Source organism: Magnolia sinica, chromosome 4 (genome assembly GCF_029962835.1).
Source record: "Magnolia sinica isolate HGM2019 chromosome 4, MsV1, whole genome shotgun sequence".
In the NCBI taxonomy this organism is placed as follows: domain Eukaryota; kingdom Viridiplantae; phylum Streptophyta; class Magnoliopsida; order Magnoliales; family Magnoliaceae; genus Magnolia; species Magnolia sinica.
The window spans coordinates 10,964,062-10,991,305 of record NC_080576.1 but is presented as its reverse complement, the minus strand read 5'-3'; the positions used below and the strand labels follow the sequence as shown (position 1 = coordinate 10,991,305).

The 27,244-nt window shown below is 39.4% G+C and overlaps 1 protein-coding gene across 6 annotated transcripts in view; it reads left to right on the top strand.

Annotated features, from left to right (window-relative positions):
- Nucleotides 1–6,690, top strand: part of LOC131242426 (GPI ethanolamine phosphate transferase 2) — a 34,696-nt gene extending 28,006 nt beyond the window's left edge. For 3 of the 6 annotated variants that reach the window (XM_058241038.1, XM_058241041.1, XM_058241040.1), the window contains 6 exons: nt 807–1,020; nt 1,135–1,228; nt 1,349–2,392; nt 4,118–4,210; nt 4,331–4,614; nt 5,259–6,690. In XM_058241038.1, coding sequence (XP_058097021.1) covers nt 807–1,020; nt 1,135–1,228; nt 1,349–2,392; nt 4,118–4,210; nt 4,331–4,614; nt 5,259–5,391 — 1,862 coding nt within the window. In that variant the 3' untranslated portion in view covers nt 5,392–6,690. Of the gene's footprint in view, nt 1–806; nt 1,021–1,134; nt 1,229–1,348; nt 2,393–4,117; nt 4,211–4,330; nt 4,615–5,258 lie in introns of those variants that run through there. The other 3 variants (XR_009169610.1, XM_058241039.1, XM_058241042.1) reach the window with 3 other exon arrangements.
- The last annotated feature ends 20,554 nt before the right edge of the window (nt 6,691–27,244 follow it).

Sequence of the window (27,244 nt, the reverse complement as noted above, 5' to 3'; positions counted from 1 at the left end):
TTACAAATATTCATTTTTCACTTAAATTTTTTTTTTTTTTTTAACATCATATTGGGGTCCACATTGCACCACATGCAATCGGCGTCCAGGTTAAAGACTCCACGTTGGTGGGCATTTCTGTCAATTTAGGAAAAAATTATACTTTAAACTGACAGACGTTAGAGAAAACTAACGGAAGGTACCTGTTTGACAATAACTTCATTAATGAGGTAGCTTAATGAAATCTTAATTAAAAAAAGGTACTGGGATGTAAGTACCATATTAATTTAGGTACTATTTTGTAAAATTCCCTAATATAAAACAATAGAAACCATATTCTTCATGTGAAGTGGATGTGAGATCACTGTCCACAATGGTCTGTGAACAGCCACCAAATAGAAAGCTAGCCATTTGTGATTCAAATGAACTGACTACCTTGCAGTCTACTCATAAAAAAAAAGGGACTACCTTGCAGTCTCAGAAATCATAGGAACTCTGGGAACATGCTCAATTCTCCAGCTTTTGGAGTAACTAACACCATGTCACAATAGAAACACTGGAAAGCTTAGGAGAATTCTAGTTGAATCTTGTTTAGAAGTTTAGTAATATATAATGTAGCATGATTGTTTCTGTTGTTGAGCAAATCATGTCAAATCAATAAAAAGGAAATAATAGCATTTTGGTTGAGCATGATTTCAAATAGTTTGGCATACTTGGAAGATGTTTCTTATTTCCTGAATACTTGGAAGATGTTTCTTATTTGCTGAATATCTTTTAGTGTTGTTTTCTATCTTAAATCATGGTGTTATGCCGTTTGACAACCACAGATGAGCAATGGCTACGAGCATTGGAATTGAATTCCTGGCAGTTACTAAGATTGCTGCAAGCACAAATACCTGGCTTATTGTGTGGAAACTCTGCATGCGATGGTTTTCATCATGAAAAATGTCTTGCAGTGAGTAGATGCAATGGTTGTATCACAGAAAAGTTTTGTTGCCTATATTCAAAAGCAGTGGCTCTCCACAGCTCCTGGAAATTTCAGTAAGTCTTACGCATAATGTAATTTCTCTTTTAGATAATATATTACAATGTGCAACTTCCTCTGTGAAAGAATAGTGGTGCTTTCCTGGTGCTTACGAGAGTTTCTTTATGCAGGTCTAATAGTACTGATGACCTTCGGACCACTATTGCCGCATATTATGAATTTTTGACAACTTCCACCGAATGGTTATCACGAAGAGTCACTGATGTAAATATATATCTTCCTTATCCAAGGCATTGATTGAAAATAAATTCCGTAGATTTTTATAGCATGTTATCGTATATAATTGAATGAAAGTAGAAAAGTGATACTCCCATTCTCATGCAGAAGCCTCTCGTCTTACTTGCATCCGGAATTGCAATAATGCTTATATCATGTGTGATGCTGCTGAGTCTTCTATTTCGGCTATGTAGTGAGATCTACCTGACACAGATGCAATGCCTTCCCAACTTAAATGGCTGCACCAACAAGTGGCGTTTGGATGAGGCATTTGTTTTGATTGCAGTTCTAATTCATGTTCTTAGTCTCGGTGCAAGCTCTATGGTAGAGGAAGAGCAATATATATGGCATTTTCTGACATCTTCCTTGTTTTTGATATTTCTGCGAGTGGCACTTCAATCCTTGCCGGTAGGACCAGCATCAAGTTTATGTAATGAAGATAAAGGAGAAAAGAGCTTTACCATATGTCAATCAAGCAAAAACAGTAAAAATAATGACACCTATTTTCAGGTATGTCCCGTCATTGTGGTTCTTATTTGTGGAAGGATTTTGAGAGGTTGGCATCAAGGTGGTGTGAACTGGACTCATCTTCCTGATATTTCGAAGTGGCTCGAGGATGCTGGTATTCTCGGCATTAAATCATTCCAGATAGCTTCAGTGTTCCTGGTTGTGAGCTTTGGCTCATTCGCTCTTTTCTTAGTAAAATCAATGAGAAATTTTGTTCTTGTAGTTCAGATAGGTGTATGGATATCAGCATCATTGGTGTTATTTCATATTATGGAATATGAGAATCATGCAGTCGTTAGCACTAATTCAATAGCTCAGATCATATATGCTACTGTTGGCATGACAGTGATGGGAACTGCATTAGTATCACCATGGATCACTCCTGTTTCAAATAGGATGCCTTACAAGAATACCGAACCCGTTTCGACTTCTCTTCCCATTGATATCAAAGTTGAGTCGCTTCTGGTGGGAATAAGAGATTCTGCATACTTGAATGGAAGGACATATATAATATGTTGGTGTCTGCTCCAGCTACTTCTCCAGCAACCAATAAATGCAATGCCCGTCTTGCTGCTTCTTTTGCAAATTCTGGCTAGCATGAATTATTTCTCGACTGATGGATCACATCATAAACAGTGGGTCGAGGTTGGTTATGGCATCCCTGGTCTTTATTCCTTTCACTATGCAAATAACTTCTGTATTTTTCTCTTCTAAATGTAAAAGGTTGGTAGCCACAACCACAGCGGCTGGAGAATGTTCAATGTGTATTGATTCTTAGATTTGAAGGGTGTGCTGTGCAAACCATATAAAGTAAATCCTTCTACTCTAGGATACACTTTCTGCAATAAGGTGTATTCTACATACACATGCACGCACGCCAATAAAGCTTTGCCCCTCTCCCAACTGTTTCCCTTACTGGGTCACCTAGAACACAAAATCAGCCCTATCTACTCTAGTCATTGATAAATAGCAAAATACAGGTTTGGTCCACTTGGTAAGTATATATGGCTGATTTTTGTACAAGGTGATCATCATAGTGGGGCCAACCTATTGGACTGTCTGGATGTCTCATGCACATGAAAGGCTGATGTTATCCACTAGGTGGACCATAGCCACAGTCCAACTGGTTGGACTTGAGACATTCTCTCATACATATATGAGTTTTGCTAATCGCACGCATGTGTGCAATAAAGCTCATCTACACGCTACACATGTGCAAGCGTGGCATGATAGACCTGAGATCCAATCCATCCATCAGCATGGCACCACTAACTTGATTGCCTAGCCCAAGAATCATGTCCATCTGCTGGTCATGTATGCAGCAGTTTGCGCGCGCGCGCGCGCACACACACAGAGTACCTGAAAGGCTTGGATGAAGTTTTCGAACCCATCTACTGGTTTCCAATAATGGGGCCCACATGCTGATTAGACCAGATTTTACTTTTGAGAAAAAAATGTAGAAAATCATACCAATCTGATGGATGGATTAGATCTCCCACTGATGTGCCATGCTGGCACGTGTGTGGTGGTACACGAGCTTTATTGCACGTGTGTGCACTTAGAAAAACTCTCTCTGTGCGCGCGCGCGTTCTCTTCTTGGTGGATGTATCATGTTGATTTGTTACTGCCTGTTTTGTGTAGCTATTGGTACCTATGTTTCAAAACTTGGACCAGGCCCCCAACGTTTTTGTGTTGGTGTTTTGGTCCAACCAGTCAGACCCACACTGAATTGTTCTGGCCTGGAAATATCTTTAATACAAAATCTTTATATTATAAGAAATTAGCAAACAATCTACTCTTAGCATAGTGGTTTGGGCATTTTGGTTTATTAGTAGAAAGCACGTGTATGACCCTTGACTTGTGGAATTTTCTTTTTTCTTACGAAAAAGTTGCCCACCTACTCAACCTGGGTTTCTAGTGATCCCGGCTGTTTTGGTGGTAGCTCTGGTCCAGACCAGTCTGACTGTCCAGTCCAGTCTGGGTTTTAAAACACTGATTGGTATGTCGGTGTTTCATTGCTGAGTGAGAGGGACATGGTGTTGCTAGTCCCATGCTTTGTAACAGGAACTTGTTCCCAATCTCTTGATGTTTTACTAATAAATATGTTACTTCGTTTTTTTTTTTTTTTTTTTAAAAGAATAAAAGAAAAGGAAAAAGAAAAAGGACGGAGATTGTATCTGTCATACGCATTGTAACCAATATCCATGTAGTCATGCGTTGGATCATATGCTTTTCCATTGATGTGCCGGAATTAAACTTAGTAGAGAATTAGTTGCGTATCCTCTGCTTCATTTTCTGCACTCTCATGTTTCCCACAGATTTAGTTGCTGCATTTCCAAGGGTCAACACATTTTATTTTTCTTTTTTCAGGTTGCCGCCATGTACTTTTTGGGAATGGCAGGTCATTTTGGACTAGGCAACAGCAACACCTTAGCTACTGTTGACGTTGCTGGAGCATTCATAGTAATCTTCAAACTTAGATGACCAACACTTCCATACCAAAGATGTTCATAGTTTTTGTCGTTATCATTTGGATTATAGTAATATGCCATCTCTGCTTACCATGTTGTTATTGGTTACCAGGGCATCTCTAGTCGTTCTACGGTACTTGCTGGTGTCTTGGTATTCATGATTACTTACGCATCTCCTCTGTTGTTTCTTCTTGCTATGACAATGTACATACCCATGACGGAGATGAAATATCTACGAGCGTCACGGAATGAAGATTTGGGTTGTCATCTCCGGATGATGGTTGGGATTCCTTGTCTTCTGCCCCTGGGCTTGAACTCGGTTGTGTTGACTGCATTCACCATCATATTGTTGCTTATGAGGAACCATCTGTTTGTTTGGAGTGTGTTCTCGCCAAAGTAAGAAAAAGCATTTGTTCTAAATTACTGTTTATATACTATATCAACCGTCCAGCATGCCTTGGTTGAGCAAAATGCTTGGTTTTACCAAATTATTCATAGGGGGATTATATCATCGTTGAGCTGAGGATATGCACTGTATAATCAGTTTTTTCATCTTGTACAAGTGGGTCACACGGTTCCATGATCCAGCCGTTAGTCTGATGCAACCCACCATGTCCGGACCATGCCTAAAGATTTCCCAGATTGGAAGATAGCCATCAGTCTGGGGCCTTCTTTCAGTGTGTGTGCACTACTTATTGCAGTTTTTGTGTTGCCTACTTGCAGCCCAAAAAGTGAAAGGTCAGAATTGTCCTGTCAAGTAGCTTTCTAGCTATGGTCCATCCACTGTGGTTCATGCCATGCCAAGGGTCTAGATCATTGAACCACGGAGCCCACCTTTACAAGCTGAAAAACCTGAGTACACTGCCTAGCCTCGGCTCAATGATGATATAATTCTCCTTAATTTTTCAAAACCTTCTTTCTTCAAACATTAAGCTGTTATGAAAAATCTGCATGGAAGTGTTATTTAGATACCTCGCGTGCATAAATGTTTCTTAGTCTAGTAAGATCTAGTAATGCAGATGGAGTCCTTGCTCTTACAGGTACCTGTACGTTTGCACTGCAACTGTGAGCATCTACGTTGGGGTGTCCATAATAGCTGCAACGGGAGTCTATACTCGCTCCATCTTCTTCTTTAGGACAAAAATGTTCAGTTTGATGGAAGGGACTACCTAGTGGTGACTGAAATGACAAGGCAACTCTTTTCATGCTGGTCTTGACTTGCAATGGAGAAGAAAATGTTCTCAAGCTCAGTGTATCGATGTATCTCATTTTACTCTGATCGGCATAGCGATATACCTACCCGCACAGTTCATGTGCATGAGTAAAGCAGTGGGAAGTTTCCAATCATCTCCAGACTGCAAGTGGTCTATCTTACATGGTCTAAGAAAGAGGTATTTCTTGAACTAATGGAATTCTGATTTATTTTTTATTTTTTATTTTTTTTTAATTTTTTGTGTTCTTGTAATTGGAAGAGGAATGCTATCTCTAGACACCCATCTTCCCGTGCCAAACACGTGTTGACAGCACCTGCCGATGTGGGGTGTGGAATATTCATCAGGTGGTCCACCGTTTGAGTGTTCCCTTTTGCCCAAAAATCCTGCTAGTATACATATCATGTGGGCTGCACATTTATGAAGAAGTAGACAATTAGAAGAATGATTACCAACAGGCTACACAGTGCATGTGTTGCTCACCTGATGAGTGAGCTGACCTGTTTTCTGGAACAGGACGCCTCATCTACTACCCGATGAACATCCTGTTCCTGCATTGGCACATGGTGTGTTTGTGTTTGGTGCTTGAAGATGGGGTGTCTGGAAGCAAGGGAACCATGCAAACAGTCCTTGTTCTCATGTTTACTGAGCTTTCAGATTTAAAGCAAGATGCTGTGGATCCAAACCAGCACTACAAAATTATTCTTTGGCAACATCACCCATTGGACAAATGATATGATTTTTCTGGTTCTCACTGTTGTTGTTGTTATTATTATTATTATTATTATTATTTTCGATCCAGGCTTCTTGTCAGAAGCCCATGGAGACCCGGGTCATACCTAGGAGAGTAGGTGTCCATGACCAGCTGTGCTATTCAAGACTGACATGGTAGATCGTACTAGCTGTAAAAACTTCAAAGAGAAAAGCATATACATTTTAGTCTCGGATGGAGACAGGTGATGAATTGAAGAGAGAGTTTGTTGGCATTGATTTGTTCTTGTTAGATTAGGATTTTGCAGGAACTTGCACAAGTTGGGAGCCTAAGCTGCATCGACCTGCGAAATTAGGCGCTGTTAGGGGAAGGGCGGGAATTAAACGGTGCTTACTTAAAAGTGAAAACAGCTTTGTTTCGGAAACCCTGTTTGGGGGAATGGAGAAGGTCAATCCAACCTGCTCCAAAATGTGAGCTTGATTCTTTAAATAGAAACGAGCACAACGTCCATTTTGTTTGCATATTAGTAACATCCAAACATGCCCTAGATGCACTTTTGCCTGGGAATATTTGAAGAGGGTTTTGTTGAAGTGATTTTCAGATTCCGGAAAATCCATATTAGGTCGGATTTCTGTCCTTCAATAGTCTAATGGATAAAAGGGTCTGATGCATATTAATTCCAGAACGAAATGCACAAAGAAAGTGCTTCCAAGTTGTTTTGGCATCTAGGAATTATGGGCAGCCTGCACATCACTATTTGTATAGTTTCCCAGTGCGCAACCATTTTTGCATGTGGAGCCCATGACCATTGATCAAACTGGTTGCGTGATGGGCATGGTCATGGATGGTGGATACCCTGTGAATCTCCCAGATTTGCAGATCACAACCCTTTGTGTATTATGGGTTAGTATGAATTGTTAATTATCTTCTAATCCTCAGGATTTACAGGTGGTCCATTCCTATCGAATAAACGAATAAACAGTTCTGATAATGGTGCCAGGTTCGCTGAAATGCATGCATGAAATACCCAGTGCTTTTGTACTTGTACCAGCCAATTAGGTAAATAAACAAAAGAACCTTGGTATCACAATGTCGATATGGAAGGTAGCATATCGTACTGGTTGAGCCCTAGTCATCACTAAGGGGGCATTTGGATAGTAAGTTACTTTAGAAAAGCTACTTATGTCACAGGTAGCTTTCTTGGTTTTTTTGTTTTTTTAATTTTAATTTTTACATTTTTTTTTTTTTTTCCAGTTAGCTTGTTAGCACACCCACTGTCAGTTCACACTTCACTGTTAGCCACCCCCACTAGGGAATCGATACCAAGACCCCAGTGTTGAAACGAGGTATGTTTGGTACATAACACATTTAAATTTATATTTCTTCAGCAGATAAGTATGTTTGGTACATAACATATTGAAAAGTATGTTTGGTTTTCAACATTGTAATTTTTTATCCCTCAAGTCTGTATGGTCTCCATGGAATCTACTGTCCATCGTGTGGGGCCAACATTTGATGTGGGTTGTTCATCATGCAGGGCTCACCTTTGATGTGGGCTGTCATTATTAGGGGCTGACCTTTAATTTGCAGTCCATTATGTAGGGTCCACCTTGGAAGTTGGCCATCCATCATGTGGGGCCCATCTTCAATAGCCACTGTCCATCATGCAGAGCCCACCTTTGATGTGGATTGTCCAGCATATGGGCTCCACCTCTGATGTGGGCTGTCCATCATGCAGTGCTTGCCTTGGATGCGGGCATTCATCTTTCGTATTTATTTTTTCCATCTGGACTTTTGGTGGGACACAACCCAGATGTGCAAGATTCTCACCATCATGTGCCCTGGTCCAAAAGATCAGGTTGGTCCACTGCCCACATCAATGCACACGTGGGCCACTCAATGAAATTACCGACTTTGTTTTTGACTGTTGATCTGGTGGGCCATATGTGGATAGTTTGTAGTATCCACTGATATATATTTTGGTTGTTAGCTCTTGACTATTGCTCTGTTTTTTGCTTAAATTGTGTTAATTGTCCAATTAGGGTCTCCACTGGTTAGACAACTATGGCAGTTTGATTGCCTTTATTTTGGGGTCAGTACATCCACATGATGGCCATCCAGATAAATGGCCCTGGTTAGCTCATGCATGTGCCACATGTACGAAAGATTTTGTGGTTGCCATTTTGTAAAATTCATGATACTCATAGAATTTTTATAGATGGGATGATCTTGTGTGCCCTACCATGGAGTTGAAATTTGCATTGATCAGATAGCTTAAGTGGCCCTTTTGACTCCTACCATCTTCATAGGCAATGGTTAGTTCCCATCAGATCATCTACCCATCCATTGTATGAATGGTTGTGTAATAAAGGGTTCATAGCCACATAGAGCATATTCCCTTTCGAAAATTCCCATAGAATATATTCTCTTTAGAAATTTCTAAGTTGTCGTGTCACCAACAAAAATGAAGGAAATAAATTACTTTTTAAACTTGAAAAGTAATAATAATAATAATAAGACCGAAATAAATAAGTTTTTTGTTTTCTTCATAAAAGTTATTTAAGTCTAATAGCCAAACTCATTGTTTATCACATGAGTTAGGTGACCCGTGTTGTATATAAATATTATAATTGAATTTTTACACAAATAATGTTCCAAACTATTCACTTAGTCGTGGGTATAGATTTTGATAGTAAAGAATAAAATGGCCAACAGTCCAAATAGGGCGACTAAAGTAAGACGGTTATGGTTTTCCAGTTAGTGTGATTTTTGGTGCCTTCTTCATTGACAATGGGCCCACCATTTTTTGAGTTTAGGCTGTCACAAATAGCACTTGAGAACCATGTTTTTAACGTGGTGAGCCATATTATAGTCTAAGAGGCGGTTTGATGAAACTTATTTTCAGTGGTTATCACTAATATTTGATATTTTTAGTCATTTTTACTAATTCAGATCGTTTGGTAAATCTAACTTATAAAATGCTTAAATTAATTTTCATTGATTATATAGGTCTAGTTTTTCAGCTACCTTCCCCTCTCTTAACGCTGAAAGTGGTGATGCATTAAAATTTCTTTTCACTTTTGATCAAAATATCCTTAAAATTATAATTCAAAACTTAAAAGTTTTTATCACTTAATTTTCAGAGATTATCGTTCAGTTTGTCATGCAGATCGGAAGCACAAGTTAGACCCATTTAAAGAGTGAGTTCGGGTAGATCTAATCGGGTTGATTTTGAGAGGACCCAACTATTGCGCAGTACGCCAACAACGCAGTGAGCTTAGATCCAATCTCAAGCCTCACCTACAAACGATAAACATGAAGAAATATAAACAAGAAACAGATCAAAGCAATCCAAAATAAACCACAAGACAAGATATACGTGGAAAAACTTCAATTTAGGGTAAAAAGCCACGGATGCAAACTTCCACTATGAAGAACGAAGATTACAAGGCAATATACTAACCTCTCCCTTGGAAGTACAGAGAAAATCTCTTGCCCACACATTAGAAATATATCCCAATATTCACCTTAACCCTAGAATAGCCATAGAGACCCCAATTTATAGTTTTGGTAACTTCCCTTTCGCACCATTACGAAAGGCGACACAGAAATCTGCAGTCTGCATTAGATTTAGAAACGAATCTGCGTAACCACGACCGGTCGAGCAGACTGCACGACTGGTCGAGAGGACCCCATGACCGGTCGTGCATGGCCCACGACCGGTCGAGCGCCTCAGACCTAAAAAACTGATGCTCGCTGGAGTTCGAGTCGTGCCAGTCCAGGACTAGTCACGACCGGTCGAGCGGGCTCCACGACCGGTCGAGCAGGGGCCACGACCGGTCGTGCGCGGCCCCAGATGTGGCTCCACTTCTCAACAATCTCCCACTTGGAGACACCTCGCCATAAACATGTCTTCTTCATTAGGAGTACACCACCTCCCTGTCTTCAAGCCTGAAGACCAATCAAAGCTGAACAGAGCTTCAGCTTGTCTCGTGTGACTGTTTTGGTCAACATGTCTGCAGGATTCTCACTTGTATAAATCTTCTCCAGAGCAATCGATCAATCTTTCATTAACGAACGTATTGAGTGATATTTGATGGCAATATGCTTGATCCTTGAATGAAAGACTGAATTCTTAGCCAAGTGTATTGCACTCTGACTGTCACTGTACAGCTTGTAATCTGCTTGCTTCTTACTCAACTCTTCCATGAAACCTTGCATCCATACCATCTCTTTGCATGCTTCTGTAGCTGCAACATATTCTGCTTCTGTTGTACTGATGGATACTATCTTCTGTAACTGAGAGACCCAGTTAACTGCAGCACTACCCAGAGTGAAGACATAACCTGTAGTGCTTCTTCTACTGTCGATGTCTCATGCCAAATCTGAATTCATGTAGTCTTGTTGCTTAATTTTCGATCCACCATAGCACAGCCCTACATCCTTAGTACTTACCAGGTATCTAAGGATTCACTTCACAGCTTTCCAATGTTCCTTCCTGGAGTTGTTCATGAACCTGCTAACAACTCCCACTGCTTGAGCAATGTCTGGCCTCGTGCTCACCATAACATATATGAGACTCCCAATAGTTGACGCGTATAGGACTTTAGCCATGTAGTCCCGTTCCTCCCGCGTCTTTGCTCCTTGCTCCTTAGATAGCTTGAAGTAGTTGGCTAATAGAGTGCTAACCGGCTTAACACCTCTCATATTGAATCGATCAAGTACCTTGGCTATGTACTCTGCCTGTGACAGAACTAATTTCTTGTTTTCCCTGTCACGTTTTATCCTCATCCCTAGGATTTATTTTACAGCTCCTCAATCCTTTATGGCAAATTCTCCAGACAGTTGTCTTTTGAGATTTGAGATGTCCTTCATGCTTGAATCGGCCACAAACATATCATCAACGTACAGAAGAAAGATGATGTACGACGTATCAAACTTTTTCAAGTAACAACAGTGGTCTGCATGACGTCTCCTGAAACCGTTTCCCGATATGAAACTGTCGAACTTCTTGTACCACTGCCTCGGGGCCTGCTTCAGGCCATATAGACTCTTATTCAGTTTGCACACCTTGTTCTCCTTATCTGGTGCCACGTATCCTGTCGGCTGATGCATGTATATCTCTTCTTCAAGGTCCCCATGAAGAATGACTGTCTTAACATCTAGCTGCTCTAAATGTAAGTCCTCTGTAGCCATTATACTCAAGACCATGCTAATCGTAGACATTTTCATCACAGGTGAAAATATTTCAGTGAAATCGATACCTGCCTTTTGTTGAAACCCTTTTACAACCAATCTAGCCTTGTACCGTTTCGAACCATCGTGCTCCTCCTTCAGCCTGTAAACCCACTTGTTATGAAGAGCTTTCTTACCCTTGGGTAGAGTGACTAGCTCCCATGTACGATTAGACTCAAGAGAGTCCATCTCATCATCCGTGGCCTGCTCCCACTTAACTCGTGTATCTGACTGTAACGCCTCTTCAAAACACTCTGGCTCACCATTATCTGTCAGTAGTAGATACTGTAAGGAAGGTGAATATCGGACCGTGGGTCTCCTCTCCCGAGTAGACCTCCTCACAACTGGTGTATGCGGCTCTGCCTTATAATGCTCCTGTGCATGATCATCCTGTAGCGCTATAACACCCGTGTCTGGTAACTCTTCTATCTCTACGAATTCCTTTTTCTCGGCCTTATTTTCTTACACACTGTTCTTGTGCATTAATTTTTCATTGAAGACTACGTCCTTGCTTCTGATAATTTTTGTTTTCTTCATCCCAAAACCTATAGCCAAAATCATGCTGCCCGTAGCCTATAAAAGCACCTCATGGACTTCGCATCCAACTTATTTCTGTGCTCTGCATCAATGTGAACATATGAAGTGCAACCGAACACTCTGAGATGTGCAAGGTTCACTTCTTTCCCAGTCCACGTTTCTTCTGGTAGCCCACCATCCAATGGTATTGATGGACTTCTATTGATGAGATATACGGCAGTATTCACAGCATCTGTCCAAAAGGCCTTGGGCAATCCTGCATGTAATCTCATGCTCATGGTGCACTGGAGGATGGTCTTGTTAATGCGCTTAGCCACACTATTCTGCTGTGGTGTCCCTGGAATCGTTTTCTGATATTTGATTCCATTTGCTGCACAATACTCCTTAAATCTCTTATCATAGTACTCTCCCCCATTGTCAGATCTGAGACACTTTATTGTTTTACATGTCTCATTTTCTACCATAACTTTTCACTTCTTAAATACATCAAATACATCAGATTTATGTTTTAAAAAATAGACCTACAGTTTCCTATTAGCGTCATCAATAAAGAAAACAAAATAACGTGAGCCACCAAGGGATAATACCTGTGCCGGTCCCCACACATCAGTGTGTACAAGCTCCAAAAGATGCGTCTTTAGAGCGCGTCCTGTCTTCTTGAAACTTACCCTCTTTTGTTTGCCACACACGCAGTCCTCGCAGAATTCCAAGTCAATAGACTTCAGCTCTGGTAACTTCCCTTTTGACAATAACACTTTCATCCTTTTCTCACTCATATGTCCCAACCTCTGATGCCATAACTGCCCATTCACTCTGGTTGATGTGACTGTGAGTGAACTATACGATCCTGAAGTCACATACAAAGTACCTTCCTTCTTGGCTCGAGATATCACCAAGGCACCTTTTGTGATCTTCCAGGAATCACTGGTGAATGTCATCACATAGCCGGTATCGGTCAACTGCCCCACTGAGATCAGATTCCTTCTCAAACTCGGTACATGTCTGACATCCTTCAATTTCAACGTCGTTCCGTCTTTCTGATTTATATGAATGTCTCCCTTACCAATAATACTGCACGGCTCATCATCACCCAGGTAGACTCTCCCAAAGTCACCTTATACATAATCACGCAGAATTTCCTTACACGAAGTGACATGAAACGAAGCACCCGAGTCTATAACCCAAGACTCATTACTCGCATCAAGAGAAAAGATCAACGCCTCTGTGTCACTCTCCTCAGATAGATTCACTGAATCCTTCCCGCCTTAAGAGATTCCTTCTTGTTTTTTGAGCACCCTGTAATCACGTTTCATGTACCCCTTCTTGCCGCAATGCCAACACACGTCTTTATCTTTCGGTCATTTGGACTTCTTTTTCGACTTAGAACGCCCGTGTTTATTGCCTCATTTGTTAAGCGATCTTCCTCTTCCTTCAACATTTAGAGCATTCCCTGAATCCCCTGAAACTCCCGATACCTTTCTTCTAGATTCTTCACTGAGAATTAGACCGGCCACATCATCAAATTTCAGCTTTGTCGACCCTGAAGAATTGCTCACAGCAATCACCAGACCATCCCATCTGTCTGACAAACTGGATAAGATCAATAACGCCTTGACCTCATCCTCAAAAACAATGCCAACGGATTTCAACTGGCTCGTGACTGTATTGAACTCGTTTAGATGTTCAGCCACACTCCTACCATTTGACATCTTCATGTTGAATAGCTGTTTCATAAGATGAATCTTGTTGGATGCTAAGGACTTTTCATATATGGTAGCTAGGGCTTCCATTAATTCTTTCGTAGTTTTCACCTTGGATACGTTGAAGGCGACGCTCTTAGACAAAGAGAGTCAGATCGTTCTTAAAGCCTTCCTATCCGGCAAAAACCATTCATCATCTGTCATTTTTTCTGGTTTCTTCTCCTTTTCTCATAGAGGAATATAGAGGTCCTTCTGATACAGATAATCCTCCATCTGCATTTTTCAGAAGGCAAAGTTTGAACCATCAAACTTCTCAATTCTAGTTTTTCCTTCTTCTGTCATCGCTCCCAAAAGAACTAAAACCAATAGCTCTGATACCAGTTGTTGTGCAGTACGCCAACAACGTAGTGAGCCTAGATCCAATCTCAAGCCTCACCTACAAACGATAAACAGGAAGAAATATAAACTAGAAACAGATCAAAACAATCCAAAACAAACCACAAGACAAGATATACGTGGAAAAATCCCAATCTAGGGTAAAAAATCACGGATGCAAACTTCCATTATGAAGAACGAAGATTACAAGACAATATACTAACCTCTCCCTTGGAAGTACAGAGAAAATCTCTTGCCCACACCGCAGAAATATATTCCAATATTCACCTTAACCCTAGAATAGCCCTAGAGACCCCAATTTGTAGTTTTGGCAACTTTCCTTTCCCACCCTTGCGAAAGGCGACACAGAAATCTGCAGTCCGCATCAGATTTAGAAACGAATCTGTGTAACCACGACCGGTCGAGCAGACTGTACGACCGGTCGAGCGGACCCCACGACTGGTCGAGCACCTCGGACCCAAAAAACTGATGCTCGCTGGAGTTCGAGTCGTGCCAGTCCACGACTAGTCACGATCGGTCAAGCAGCGGCCATGACTGTTCGTGCGCAGCCCCAGATGTGGCTTCACTTCTCAACACCAACATGGTCCATTTAGAGATTTGGTTCAATCTTTTGGACCTGGACCTTCCCCATGCGTCTAAAATTCGGACCCAAACTCACTAGTTGTGAGGCTGAGTCCAATGACCCGTTGGGTCCACCAGACCCATTTGCACACCTAGAACATATATTTTGATCCTTGGCCCCATGGTATAACTAGTCTCCTCAGGAAGTTAGGTCCTGCAGGTAGGGCCCATTGTTTGTTTATCAACATTTGCATGGTGGTCCCAATGTGGATGTGGTACGTCCCAAGATCTTCCGGATTAGAAGATCTCAATCATCAATTTTTGGCCTTGTGCTGGGTTGTTTCTTAACCATCCATCTGCAGATCAATGACTGAAGGGCTAAAATTATCCCATTATGGAGTTGTTTGCGTGATCATCCATTCACGGCTTGTCTCATAAAAATTGAAATCCTGAATTATCTAATGGTGGGCCCCACATGTAGGAACTCAGGTCCGAAAGGAAAAACACATTCACATGCAGAGGATCATGGAGTTCCTTTTTGAACTTGTGACGTGTGGTGTGGGGCCCACAACACAGTTGGTGAGGAAGCGAGACAAGGACAAAATAGAGGCCCTCTGTCGCAGCAAGCAGTTGGATGCTTTCGGCAAAAAAATTTCCTCTGAACGACAAACTGTCCTTATGTCTTTCCCACTTGAAAGGGGTTGGTATAGGTGGGGCCCACCCATCATGAATATAATGGTCCACTGTATAGAAACAAAATCAAATCTAGTTTCAAAGACAATAATGGGTGGGGACCCTCGTCTCAAACTACTACCACACATGCATCACATGTGACTAATTTCGAACTTAACAGAGGAAATCTTTGATACACTGGCAGAATGTATGGATGATACACCGACACTTAGAAATTATTTAAAAGTTGAATATATTGCATGCAAGTCATTCAAATTAAACTGTCCATATTATAGGTCCCACTTTCGATGTATCATGAACCAAAAATTAGATTATTTGATTATCTGGCAATCAGATTTGTGGACATTTTTTGGATGGTTCAAAATGAAAACTTTTAATGGTTCCATTCAACTGAAAACTTCTAATTGTTCAATCAATCTTGTTTTGGGAATATTCACATTAATTTAGTTTTGATCATTAAAAAGATGGTTGAAGATTCTGTTAAGAAAAATTATTTAAACCAAAAAAATAAGAGAATGAAATGTTTATGTTTAATATGGTCTGGCTATAGTTAGCAAAATTCAGTTTTTAAGCTCATTATTGAAAAAATGGTAAGGATAGGCAAGAAAATTTATTTTTGGTACCAAATTAAGCACATTTAAAAAAAATGCATTTTCAAAAAAATTAAAATTACCGATGATCACAAACTATCGGAAAAAATTGAGTAGCAGATGAAAATTTTTAGCCAAGCCAAATCAATTTATATGAAGATTACTTGAAAATAAAGATTTCGAGAGCGACATAGAACACCATCCACTTACTTGGTATGCATGAAAATTTAATTATTTAAATGAAATTTCCAACTGACGTTATTTACATATAATATATACACACATATGCATATATAACCTTTTCTCAATATATTATTTTAGTCCAAATCATAAATCTTTTCATTCCCCAAAATTTTTAGTGTTTATGTTTCTTTGGCCAAAATTTTGATCGCATTTTAATGATTGAGATCGAATTAAATATGAACATTTCCTAAAGTGTTTTTCTTTCTCAAATGCATTTTTATTACCTATAGTTTCGAGCCATAAAAGCAACAACAAAAAGGGGCTATATACATGCATAAATATGTGTATATGTTATACCTAAAAGTAAGATTAAAATACAAAACTTTAATTTAAATGGTTAGAAATGCAATATGCCTTAGTAAATGTGTAAATACATAATCAAATATTAGGCTAATATCATTTGGTGCCTCTCTCATACACGCGCTCACACACACACATATATCTAGAGAGAGAGACTTGCATACATATACATCAATCGTCCATTCTAAAATTTTGTACCTTAAGGTGAACTTTATCAATTGGCAACCACAAAAGTTTTGAATAATCACCTTCAAGAGATGTTAATAGTTGGTTATCAGGATTATTTGTAATCCTTATATAAAAAAAATATGATCTCTAAAACATAATTATGATTAATTAAAATGAGATGAACCGTTTTTAGACATCTACCCAACAAGTCCTAAGTATTTAATTTAATTTACTAAAATGATTTTTTCTTTCTTTCTTACCAATGTTCTGAAATCTAAGGAGTTCTAAACATTTAGGCAATCATACAAGCTTGATTTTTTCCCTCAAATATATCGGATTGAAAATGGAGATTCTCAATGGATTCAGCTGGCATTTACATTATTAGGGATGTAAGCTACTGATTTTGGTGGATCATACATCATAATTGTCATCTAAGCCTTATATAAACTAATTAGGTTATTTATATGAATTCGGTTCTAATTCCACTCTATTATAGATCACGTGGATTATATCTTCAGTTATAATTAAGTCTTTTTTAACTATTTTCACCCCTGTCATTTTAGGCCTTTAAACTCTACCGTAGTAACAGTTTAGTTGAGAAACGGAGTCCGCGTTGGAAGATCTCGGCCCTTTAAAAAAGTGGACCAAAAAGGAGCAGAGATGATCAAGACCAAAGGCCAAAGTTTTGGACGGATGGATCTTCTAATCTGAAAGATTTTGGGACATCTTCCATCAGATAAGAGTTCCTACTACCGAAACATGGCCCCACCTCTACCAACCAACGAATTAGGATATCTTTTCATATCCTCAACACATCGTAACCCCACGATTCCCGGTCCAAGTCCCCTTCTGCATGCGGAGATCATGCGCAACCAACACAGCTCTCCAGATGGGGCTTACACAGCCGTTGATGGATGGCGCCTTCCAGATGCTGCATGCAAATGTGTATGGGTCATTGATGTAGAGCGGGTCGCGGACAGTTACATGGTCAAGATGGATCAGAAAAGGCCCGGTCGACGACAGAAGTGATCCAGACCATCGAACCTTAAATCGGGCGTATCTTACAATCCGGAATGAGTTATCTGACGTAAAATATATGATTTTGGGGTAGAACGAGCTACTGAAGCCAACCAACCCAGCTATGTGGGGTTGCGCAGCCCGAAATTGCGAAAAACCCCTGGATCCATGGTCGTTTCCCGTTTTAATTTCGTTTTTACTATAAATAGTAAGTTTTAGTTTGATTATAACTCTTCATCCGTCGGGCTTTAGGAGTTGCGCCCAACGTGAAAAGAGCTTAGAATAATTAGGAGAACGGTTTGGTGAAGCCAAATAGGACTGGCCGAAAACCTTGCGCACTAGTAGACATCACGACCGTCTATAAATGGTAAGTTTACTATTTATAGTAAGTCGCGGATTCTAAGAGTTTGAGTTGTAGTTTGATTCTAATTTCTTTCCCATTGCTTGGTACCCCTATATGAAGGGTTGTGAACTCGTTTTTATTAATCAATTAATCAATTTTGAATTTATTAGAATTTATTTCTATTTTCTGCTTTATTTCCTCGTGGATTCGAGAAGTCTCTGTGAGGAGTCCAGAGAATCTCCGTGGATTCGGAGTAGTTATCCTCATCACGTTCATCCCTGCGTCAGTCATGGTCCAAAGATCAACGGCAAGGATGATGTTGACCATCAATCAGTGGCATTCAAAGGGACGGCTTAAAGTGATCACATGCAGCGGCAGTACGACGTTCACGTACAGCCATTTCTCATCAGCCAAAGTGTGAAATGTCTAGAAAGAAAGGGACACAAAGTCAATATCAATTGACAGCCGGCCGTATGAATCAGTGTACAGGTGTAGCTCACAGAGAAGAACGGCCTAATTTTCAAAACAAGTGATCATTCATGCTGTGGGCCCATCTTTTGCAGCGGTCGGATATTCTTTACACGTGACAAGTCTGCTGACTGGTAAAGAGAAACTTCGATACTCTGATATTGTGATGGATGATAAGCAGGTACTTAAAAATTACTCAGAAATTGGTCAAATTCAACGGTCCAAAATTATAGTACCCAGATTAGACGTACCATAAACCAAAATTTAAGCTTAGTTGATTATCTGCCTGTTGGATTGGTGGGCATTTAGGGCAACCAAATAAGTTACTTTTTCTGCTTACAGTAGATAAGTAACTTATTTGAAATAAGCAAGTTTGGTTTAAGATCAATTATAAGTAACCTTTTTACTTAAAGTTACTTAATCAATTCAGCTTGATAGGTAGAAATCTAGATAAGCTACTTTTTTTTTTTTCTTTGGGTCAGCTTGTTAGCACACACCCATGTCAGTACACACACTCCATGTTAACCACCCCTACTAGGGATTGATGCCAAGACCACAAGTGTTGAAAAGAGGTATCTCCACCATTCTGCCAGTTGAGCTATGGGTCTGGGTGTATTTAGATAAGCTACTTGAGGCATAAGTAGCTTATCTTAAAGGTTGGTTCAAATACCACCAAATTAGTTGCTTTTTCTACTTGTAGTAGTAGACAAGTAATTTATTTGAAATAAGTAAGTTTGTTTTATAATCAAACATGAATAACTATTTTATTTAAAATTGCTTAATCACTTTAATTTAATATGTAGAAATCAAGATAATAAATCACTTCAATTTAATACATAGAAATCAAGATAAACTACTTGATGCATAAGTAGCTTAAAGGTTGGTTTGAATATTACCAAATAAGTTACTTTTTCTACTTGCAGCAGTAGATAAGTAATTTATTTGAAATAAGTAAGTTTGTTTTATAATCAAATATGAATAACATTTTTATTAAAATTACTTAATCACTTCAATTTGATAAGTAGAAATCAAGATAATAAATCACTTCAATTTAATACTTAGAAATCGAGATAAGCTTCCTAATGCATGAATAACTTAAGTCTTACGAATCCAAAAACACCCTCTAATTAACTTAGGATCCAAACTCCCCTTATGGACATCTAAAAATCAAAATATCCAACAGTCTTATTTCCACAGACAATGAATTAGAGGTTAGGATTTCAATTAACTTGATCTTGGGATTGTGACTAGGTGACAGTGGGCTACACAATCTAGTTGGTTTTATTTGAGTTAATACATGCCACGCATACAACTTCTTAGTACGAGCATATCTAGTGTCACATGTGATGTAACCATCACATAACTCCTCCATTGATGGAACACATGCTTTTTTACTTGGATTAAGGTCTGGTTTGGAGGGGGAATTCTAATTCCGCGCTATTCTAATACTCGCTAACCTCAGAATTTCATGTTCATGAACTCAAAATTTTAAATACCCATCGGGCTAGAAAAATGGGCCGCTTTTTTACTTCGAAAAGATATTGGAATGAATTCCATATTCTCCAAATATCACAAGGTCATTCGACCAAAGTTGTTTTTTAAGAGCGATGCACAATAAAAGGTGTGGAGCCCATGTGATGGAAGGTTTAAAGCAATGATGGCATCATTTGTATCATGGTCAATATGAGCTATCCATTTTCTGTGCTATTAATTGGAAGGTTAGAATCACCTTTCCAAAGTGATTTTTTTATAGCATATATCAATCAAAGGTGGGCCCACATGAATATTTGGATCAATGATCACTTCATTTTTATTATAACCAACATGCGCTGTTCATTTTCCTAGGGATTGACTGAAAGTTAGGATCATCCAACCTAAGTCATTTTTTAAAAAAAATTTAATTATTATTATTATTATTATTTTTTTTTTTTGAGAGGGATAGGCAATTAAGGATGAGACCCATATGATGGATTTCATAGATTGGTGATTGAAACATTTGTAGCACAATCAATATGTATATCATCAATTTCCTTAAAATTTTCTGAAGGGGTGGGCAATCAAGGATGGGACCTACATGATGGATGGACTAGATCAATGATTAGACTATTTTTAGTATTATCAACATAAATTGTTCATTTTCATAGGCATTGATTTGAGGTTATAATCATCTAACTAAAGTTTATTTTAAAGAGGGATGGGCAATCGTGAGTAGGACCCACATGATGGATGGTCTAGATCAATGCTCAAAGCATATTTAGTATGACAAATATGGATCGTTCGTTTTCCTAAGCGCTGATTGGAGGTTAGGATCATCGAGCCTAGGTAATTTTTTGAGTGGGATGGGCAATCAACGGTGGAACCCACTTGATAGATGTTACAGATTGGTGATTGGAATATTCGTAGCATGATCAATATGGATTTTTGATTTCCGTAGGCATTGATAGAAGATTAGGATTGTTCAACCAAGGTAATTTTCTAACAGCATTGGGTAATCATGGGTGGGGTTCACATGATGAATGGTCTGGATCAATATCAAACCGTTTGAATTATGATCAACACGGTCCATCTATTTTCTTAGGCATTGAATGGCAGACAAATCACCCAACTGAAGTGATCATTTGAGAGGGATGGACAATGAAGGGGGAGGACCCATAATATGGATAGTCTAGGTCATGGACAAACCATTTATGATACATTCAATGCGGATTGTTGATATCCTTAACCATTAGGTAGATAATTAAAATTATCCGATAAAAGTATTTTTTTATATTAATAGGCAATCAAGGGTGGGACGATATAATGAATGTCTGGATCAATAATTTGTGTCTTTGTTGCGCGGACCCGCACAACCATCTGACCATTTCTAGTATGATCAATTTGGGTGCCTATTTCACTAACCATTGAATGGATGGTTAGGATCTTCCGATACAAGTGATTTTTTTATAGGCGATAGCAATCAAGGATGAGAACCACATGATGGATTGTCTAGATCAATGATCAATATTTTGTATGATCATTATGGGTCATACATTTCCCTAACCATTGTGGATCACATATCTACAAATTTTGCTCACATGATCACCATTAAATATGCTCATCAATTTGATTGCATGATATACAATTTATATTTGAGAAATGTAATTGATCACATGATAAAGTGGACCACACTGGTCTTTTAATAAGATGTTTATTAAATAAAATTATAGTACACCACACATAATTCCTAACTTGTAAGCCAACCAAACTCTCAAATGATAATATGCTTCTTGGCCACACTTGTTCACACCACACATAAGACTTGATTTTCTTTCTGTCATTCTTTTCTCCAAGGCAGGCCAAAGTTTACTGCTTTCATCTGGCTTGAATCTTCGACAAGTTTCAACCCTAGCTGTCTTACCTCCTGATCTTGTTTCGGCCTGTCAATAGTGATGGTACGCTAGTGCACCCTTCTATCTTAGCCGTGGCTTTGATGGGAGTGATGTACAACAAGGCCATTTTTATCCACCGCCCTTATTATGGAGCCATATGTGGACATTACCACTCATATAGCTCCCAGCCAACAAGCAACTAGCCTTCCTCCATGAGAAATGGAAGTGTGGATGAATTGACATTCAAATGAAGGAATTGGGTCTTCATTTTCAGCAATAACATGGTAAGAGCATCCCTTTCACAAAAACCTATGAATCTCCTAGTAAAGCATTACAATTTGTAAGAATCACGATACTTAGTACAGGAGGCTACCAAACAAAGAAATTAAAATTGTCCTCAGTTCAAATGATACCATAAAAGAATAATTTGGGTAAAGGGAATGACAGTAACTTGATGCTCTATCAAAGTATGACACTTGATACACAGCCACTGAAAAATTGTATACACGACATATGCTAACTCAATTTAAACCAAATTTTAGAAACCATTCTCTCTAAGCCACAATAAAAAATACAAGTAGGTTGAGTTATTTTAATGGATGCTTGTTTGTTGAAACACAATCATTAGATTATTTTTTTTACTTCTCATTTTCAACCGTTAAAAAAATGTCCATCAATCTGATTGTCAGTCCGATAATCAAATAACATGGGACCCCCAATTTGGAGAGTTTAATTTGGATTATTTGTGTGCCGTGTAATAACTTCTGAGTGGCTATGTATCATCCATCACATCCTGCCAAGTACCAGGCTTTTCTCTGGACTAAAATGCTAGTGAGGGATAATCGTGAACACCCCCTCTAGAATCTAGCAATTGTAAATACCTCCTTTATAGCTTGGATTTCGGCAACTACCTCCCCTCTGTTGGGGACGTTATAGGAATCTGCACTAGATGACAAAAATGGAAACGGATTGGCTACGCCCCCTTCCACCAGGGGGTTTTTCTGGATCATTTTATGGTATTATGCCAAAAATGAGGTATATCCCAATCTCAAGTGGGCCACATTACAGGAAACGTGTTTTGAATGAAACCATTAAAAAAATTTTGGGGGCCATTAAAGTTTGCCCCCAAAAAGTTTTGGATCAAGCTGATCTTTGTTTTTTCCCTTTATCTGGGTGTGTATGACCTAATCAATAAATTGGATGTCAAATAAACAGTACAGTGGCCCTTAGGAGGATTTTAATGGTGGATATCCAATCACTATTGTTTTCCTGTGGTGTGGTCCACCTGAGATTTATATCCCTCTCATTTTTGGGATCAACTTATAAAATGATCTGTAAAAATGGATGAACAGCATGGATGAAACATGTGCATTATAGTAGACCCACATGGCACCGACCACCGGCCCCGGAGTAGCCCATCCCTTTACGACAAAAATGGACTGAATTGCGTCGTGTAGAACACGGTATACTGTGTTGACGTGACAAAGTTCTGTGGGCGCCACCATAATGAATTGTTATATTCACACCTTCCATCCACTTTACCGTATCATTCAAGGGCGTGAGCTCAAAACGAGGTGTTCCAAAGATAAGGGAACCACACCACAGGGAATAATGAGATTTACATTCGTTCAGGCACGTGTGACCTTATAACCTTATAAATAGGTTGGATGAGAAACAAACAGTGGGCATCAATGTCATTGTCTCCCTGCACTTGAGCTTTACATCTGTCTCATGTTTTGGCTTATGTTGTAAAAAATGAATGAATGTACTGTATATCTACGCTGCCTAACTGTATTCTCGGCTATTTTATAACATTATTAAAAAAATTAAGCATATCCAAATCTCCACTAAACCACACCACTGTAAAAAGTGACGAGTAATCATTAAAAGCTTTTTATATCCCAACAGGCTTGGATCAAGCTGATATTTATATTTTTCCTTCATCTAAGTCTGCTTGAACTCATCAACGGGTTGGATGGAAAACAAACTTTACATATTTTCTCACAATAGGCCCTGGGAAGTTTTTAATGGTGAGTGTTCAATCACCACTGTTTCTTGTGGTGTGGTCCACCTGAGATTTGAATCTACTTAAAATTTGGCACTACTTCCTAAAATGGGTTTGAAAAATGAAAGGACTGCATTGACATATAATACATTCATCAAGTGTGCCCTACGTAGGGTTGGGCAGAATCTGACCCGACCCGGCAATTTGACCCTATTCGGTGGATCCGACCTAATCCGGCTAATCCGACCCAATCCGGTGGATCCAACTCGATCCGAACTGAACCGAAGGTCTGGATTGGTGCGGATCGAGTAAGACCACTCAGATCCGATCGTACATCAGATAGAGTTCGGACCGTAGTCAATCCAAACCGATCCGATCCGAAATCCAAACAACCCTAACCCTTCTTTCTCTACCCGAAGGAGGCGCCGCACCCACCCATCTCTCCTCCTTTCTCTCCCTCTTTCTCTCCTGATTTCCCTCCTCTCCTTCATTCTCTCCTCCTTTCTCTCCTTCTTTCTCTCCCGATTTCCCACATCTCATTCTTTCTCTCCTCCTTTCTCTCCCTCTCTCTCCCTAGACTCAACTTGATCCCACTTGATTTGGTTTCCCAGACCGAGTTGGACTCAATTCGGATCAGGTCAGTAAGGATTCGAATCGGATTGAGTCAACCTTGCTGGACTCAGTCCCAAATCGGATCGAGTTCGGATCAGGTTCTTGAAAAATCGGATCAAGTCGAGTTGGACCCAATCCGGTCCGACTCGACTCGATGCCCACCTCTAGCCCCATGGTAAGGGTAATGCAACAGCTAATCCGCTCCGATATATAACACACATCATGGTGGGCTATTGAACTTTCATGCACTACCAACCTCGGTGCTGTGTTCGACCCAACACGATCCGAGTCACCACGATACCCCATCTTAGATGTTTATTTTGGCTGCATGTAGGGTCCATTGTAATATATAAACAGTGTCAAATCTGTCCAGCAGAGTCCCTCCATCAAAAGGATTGGACTCTAAAATCATCCCGCTAGCCACACCAACCCAAAAAAAAACTCCATATTTACGTGGTGGGCCACTTAATGGCTGGATCATCTTAATTTTTGGGGTTTCTAATATTCATGGAGTGACCATGCATGTTGAATGGGTTGGATGAGATGTACGGACTATAATAGGCCCCATGCATCTACAACTAGTTACACACCAGAGATGTACGTACTATAATAGGCCCCATGCATCTACAACTAGTTACACACTAGATAAGGATGGTGCTTGGGGTAATTTGGATGCTTGTATAATTTTTAGTTGCAAATATTTTACGTATATGAAGAGTTTCATAAGTAATTATTTACATTTTATCATGTTTAACTTTAAGCTGTAAAGTATTTAGAGGTAAGCAGCTTTTGTATGTATGTGTGTGTGTTTGGCTAACATATAAAGTGTTTATCATGTAGAAAGTGGTATTCACGTGAAGCTTGGAACAATAAATTACGCTAAAATCTTCAAATTACACAAAAATAGTTTAATTTTTTAACGGCTTAGGAGAGGATTGGTAATTGGGGCCTACACACAATTTGGAAGGCTTTTAATACTGGGCTCTCATCCCAACTGTTCCCGCCATGTGATTTATGTGATGAATTAATTGGCCTCTTTTCTTCTTTTTTTTAGCCCTAGGAGAGCATCGACGGACACGTGCGTGATTAATGAATAGTATAACCATCTAGCTATACTATATATAATGTCTTTGTAAGTATAATCCCTTTAACTATAATCCAAAACATGGATTCTTTTTTTGAGATGGTAAAAGAAAAGGCCAAATGCCAAAGAATACAAAGGAAAGACCATAATAAGAGAACACACTGAAAATTTAGCAGTAGGGAAAACATTAGCTGGATATGCCCACTTAATTACATTCATTTTTGTCCCATAATTTTTATTTTTTTTTAAAATGACCCATTTGATTTTGGAAGCGGTGACTATTTCTCTCCAACCAAATGCTCCAAAGCCCTCTAATGAGCATAAATTTGATATTTGTTTTCCATTCTTACCCTTTTCTCCTTCATCCCAAACCAAGAAAAATTGATAAATTGATCTTGGTGAGACCCATGAAACTCCAAATAAATTGGAAAAAATGATCCACATCTTTAATGCAAAGAGGGAATAGATGAATAAATGATTGACCGACTGTTCATCATTATAATATAACAAGCACACATTAGGCAATATTACGTCGCACCTTCGGAGATTTTCAATTGTAATGACCTTACTCATTTCCACCAACCATACAAATACGGCCATCTTAGAAGGAGCCCCATATCTCCAACGTTGTCTGACACTCACCTTGCTTAATATAACCCTCATTCGGTCACTTGTATAGACACTTAATCGAGATTTTTTTTCTTTTTTTTTTTAGATTTTTCGATAAGCCACACCAAATCATCTTCCTCTGAAATTAAAAAGAGATGAATCAAAAGAAAATACAACCTTAACAATTCTTTGTTGAGATGTGGGGCCACATTTGGATGGCCACTCGACCAGTCGAGTGCCCTGCTCGACCGATCGAGTGGCCCACTCAACCAGTCGTGGACTGGCTCGACTCAAAGTCCAACAAGCATCGGTTTTTTGGTTTTGCGATACTCGACCGGTAGAGGCCCATGCTCGACTAGTCGAGGGTCTGCTGAACCAGTCGAGCACCCTGCTCGACCAGTCGAAGTTTTACAGATTCGTTTCTCGATTTGATGCAGATTGCGAATTTTTGAGTCGGTTTTCGCAAAGGTGCGAAAGGGGAGTTGCCTAAACTATAAATAGGGGTCCCTAGGATTTTTCTAGGTAGTATGAGAGTTATTCCAAGGTGTGAGCAAAGGGTTTTCTCTATACTTCCAAGGGAGAGGTTAGTATATTGCCTTGTAATATTCATTTTTCTTCATAGTGGAAGTTTGCATCCGTAGTTTTTTACCCTTGTTAGGGTTTTTCCACGTATATCTTGTCTTGTGGTTTTTTTGGAATGCTTTGATTCTTCTTCTAGTTTATATTTCTTTCTGTTTATCGTTTGTGGGTGAGACCGGAGATTGGATGTTGGTTCACTGCGTTGTTGGCTGCTGCGCAACAACTGGTATCAGAGCTATTGGTTTAGTTCTATTGGGAGCAATGACGGAGGAAGGGAAGACTAGAATTAAGAAGTTTGATGGTTCAAACTTTGCCTTCTGGAAGATGCAGATGGATGATTATCTGTATCAGAAGGACCTCTATATTCCTCTAGGAGGAAAAGAGAAGAAACCAGAAAAGATGACAGATGATGAATGATTTTTATTGGATCGGAAGACTTTAGGAATGATCTAACTTTCTTTGTTTAAGAGCGTCGCCTTCAATATATCCAAGATGAAAACTACAAAAGAATTAATGGAAGCCCTAGCCACCATTTATGAAAAACCTTCAGCGTCCAATAAGGTTCATCTTATGAAACAACTATTCAACATGAAGA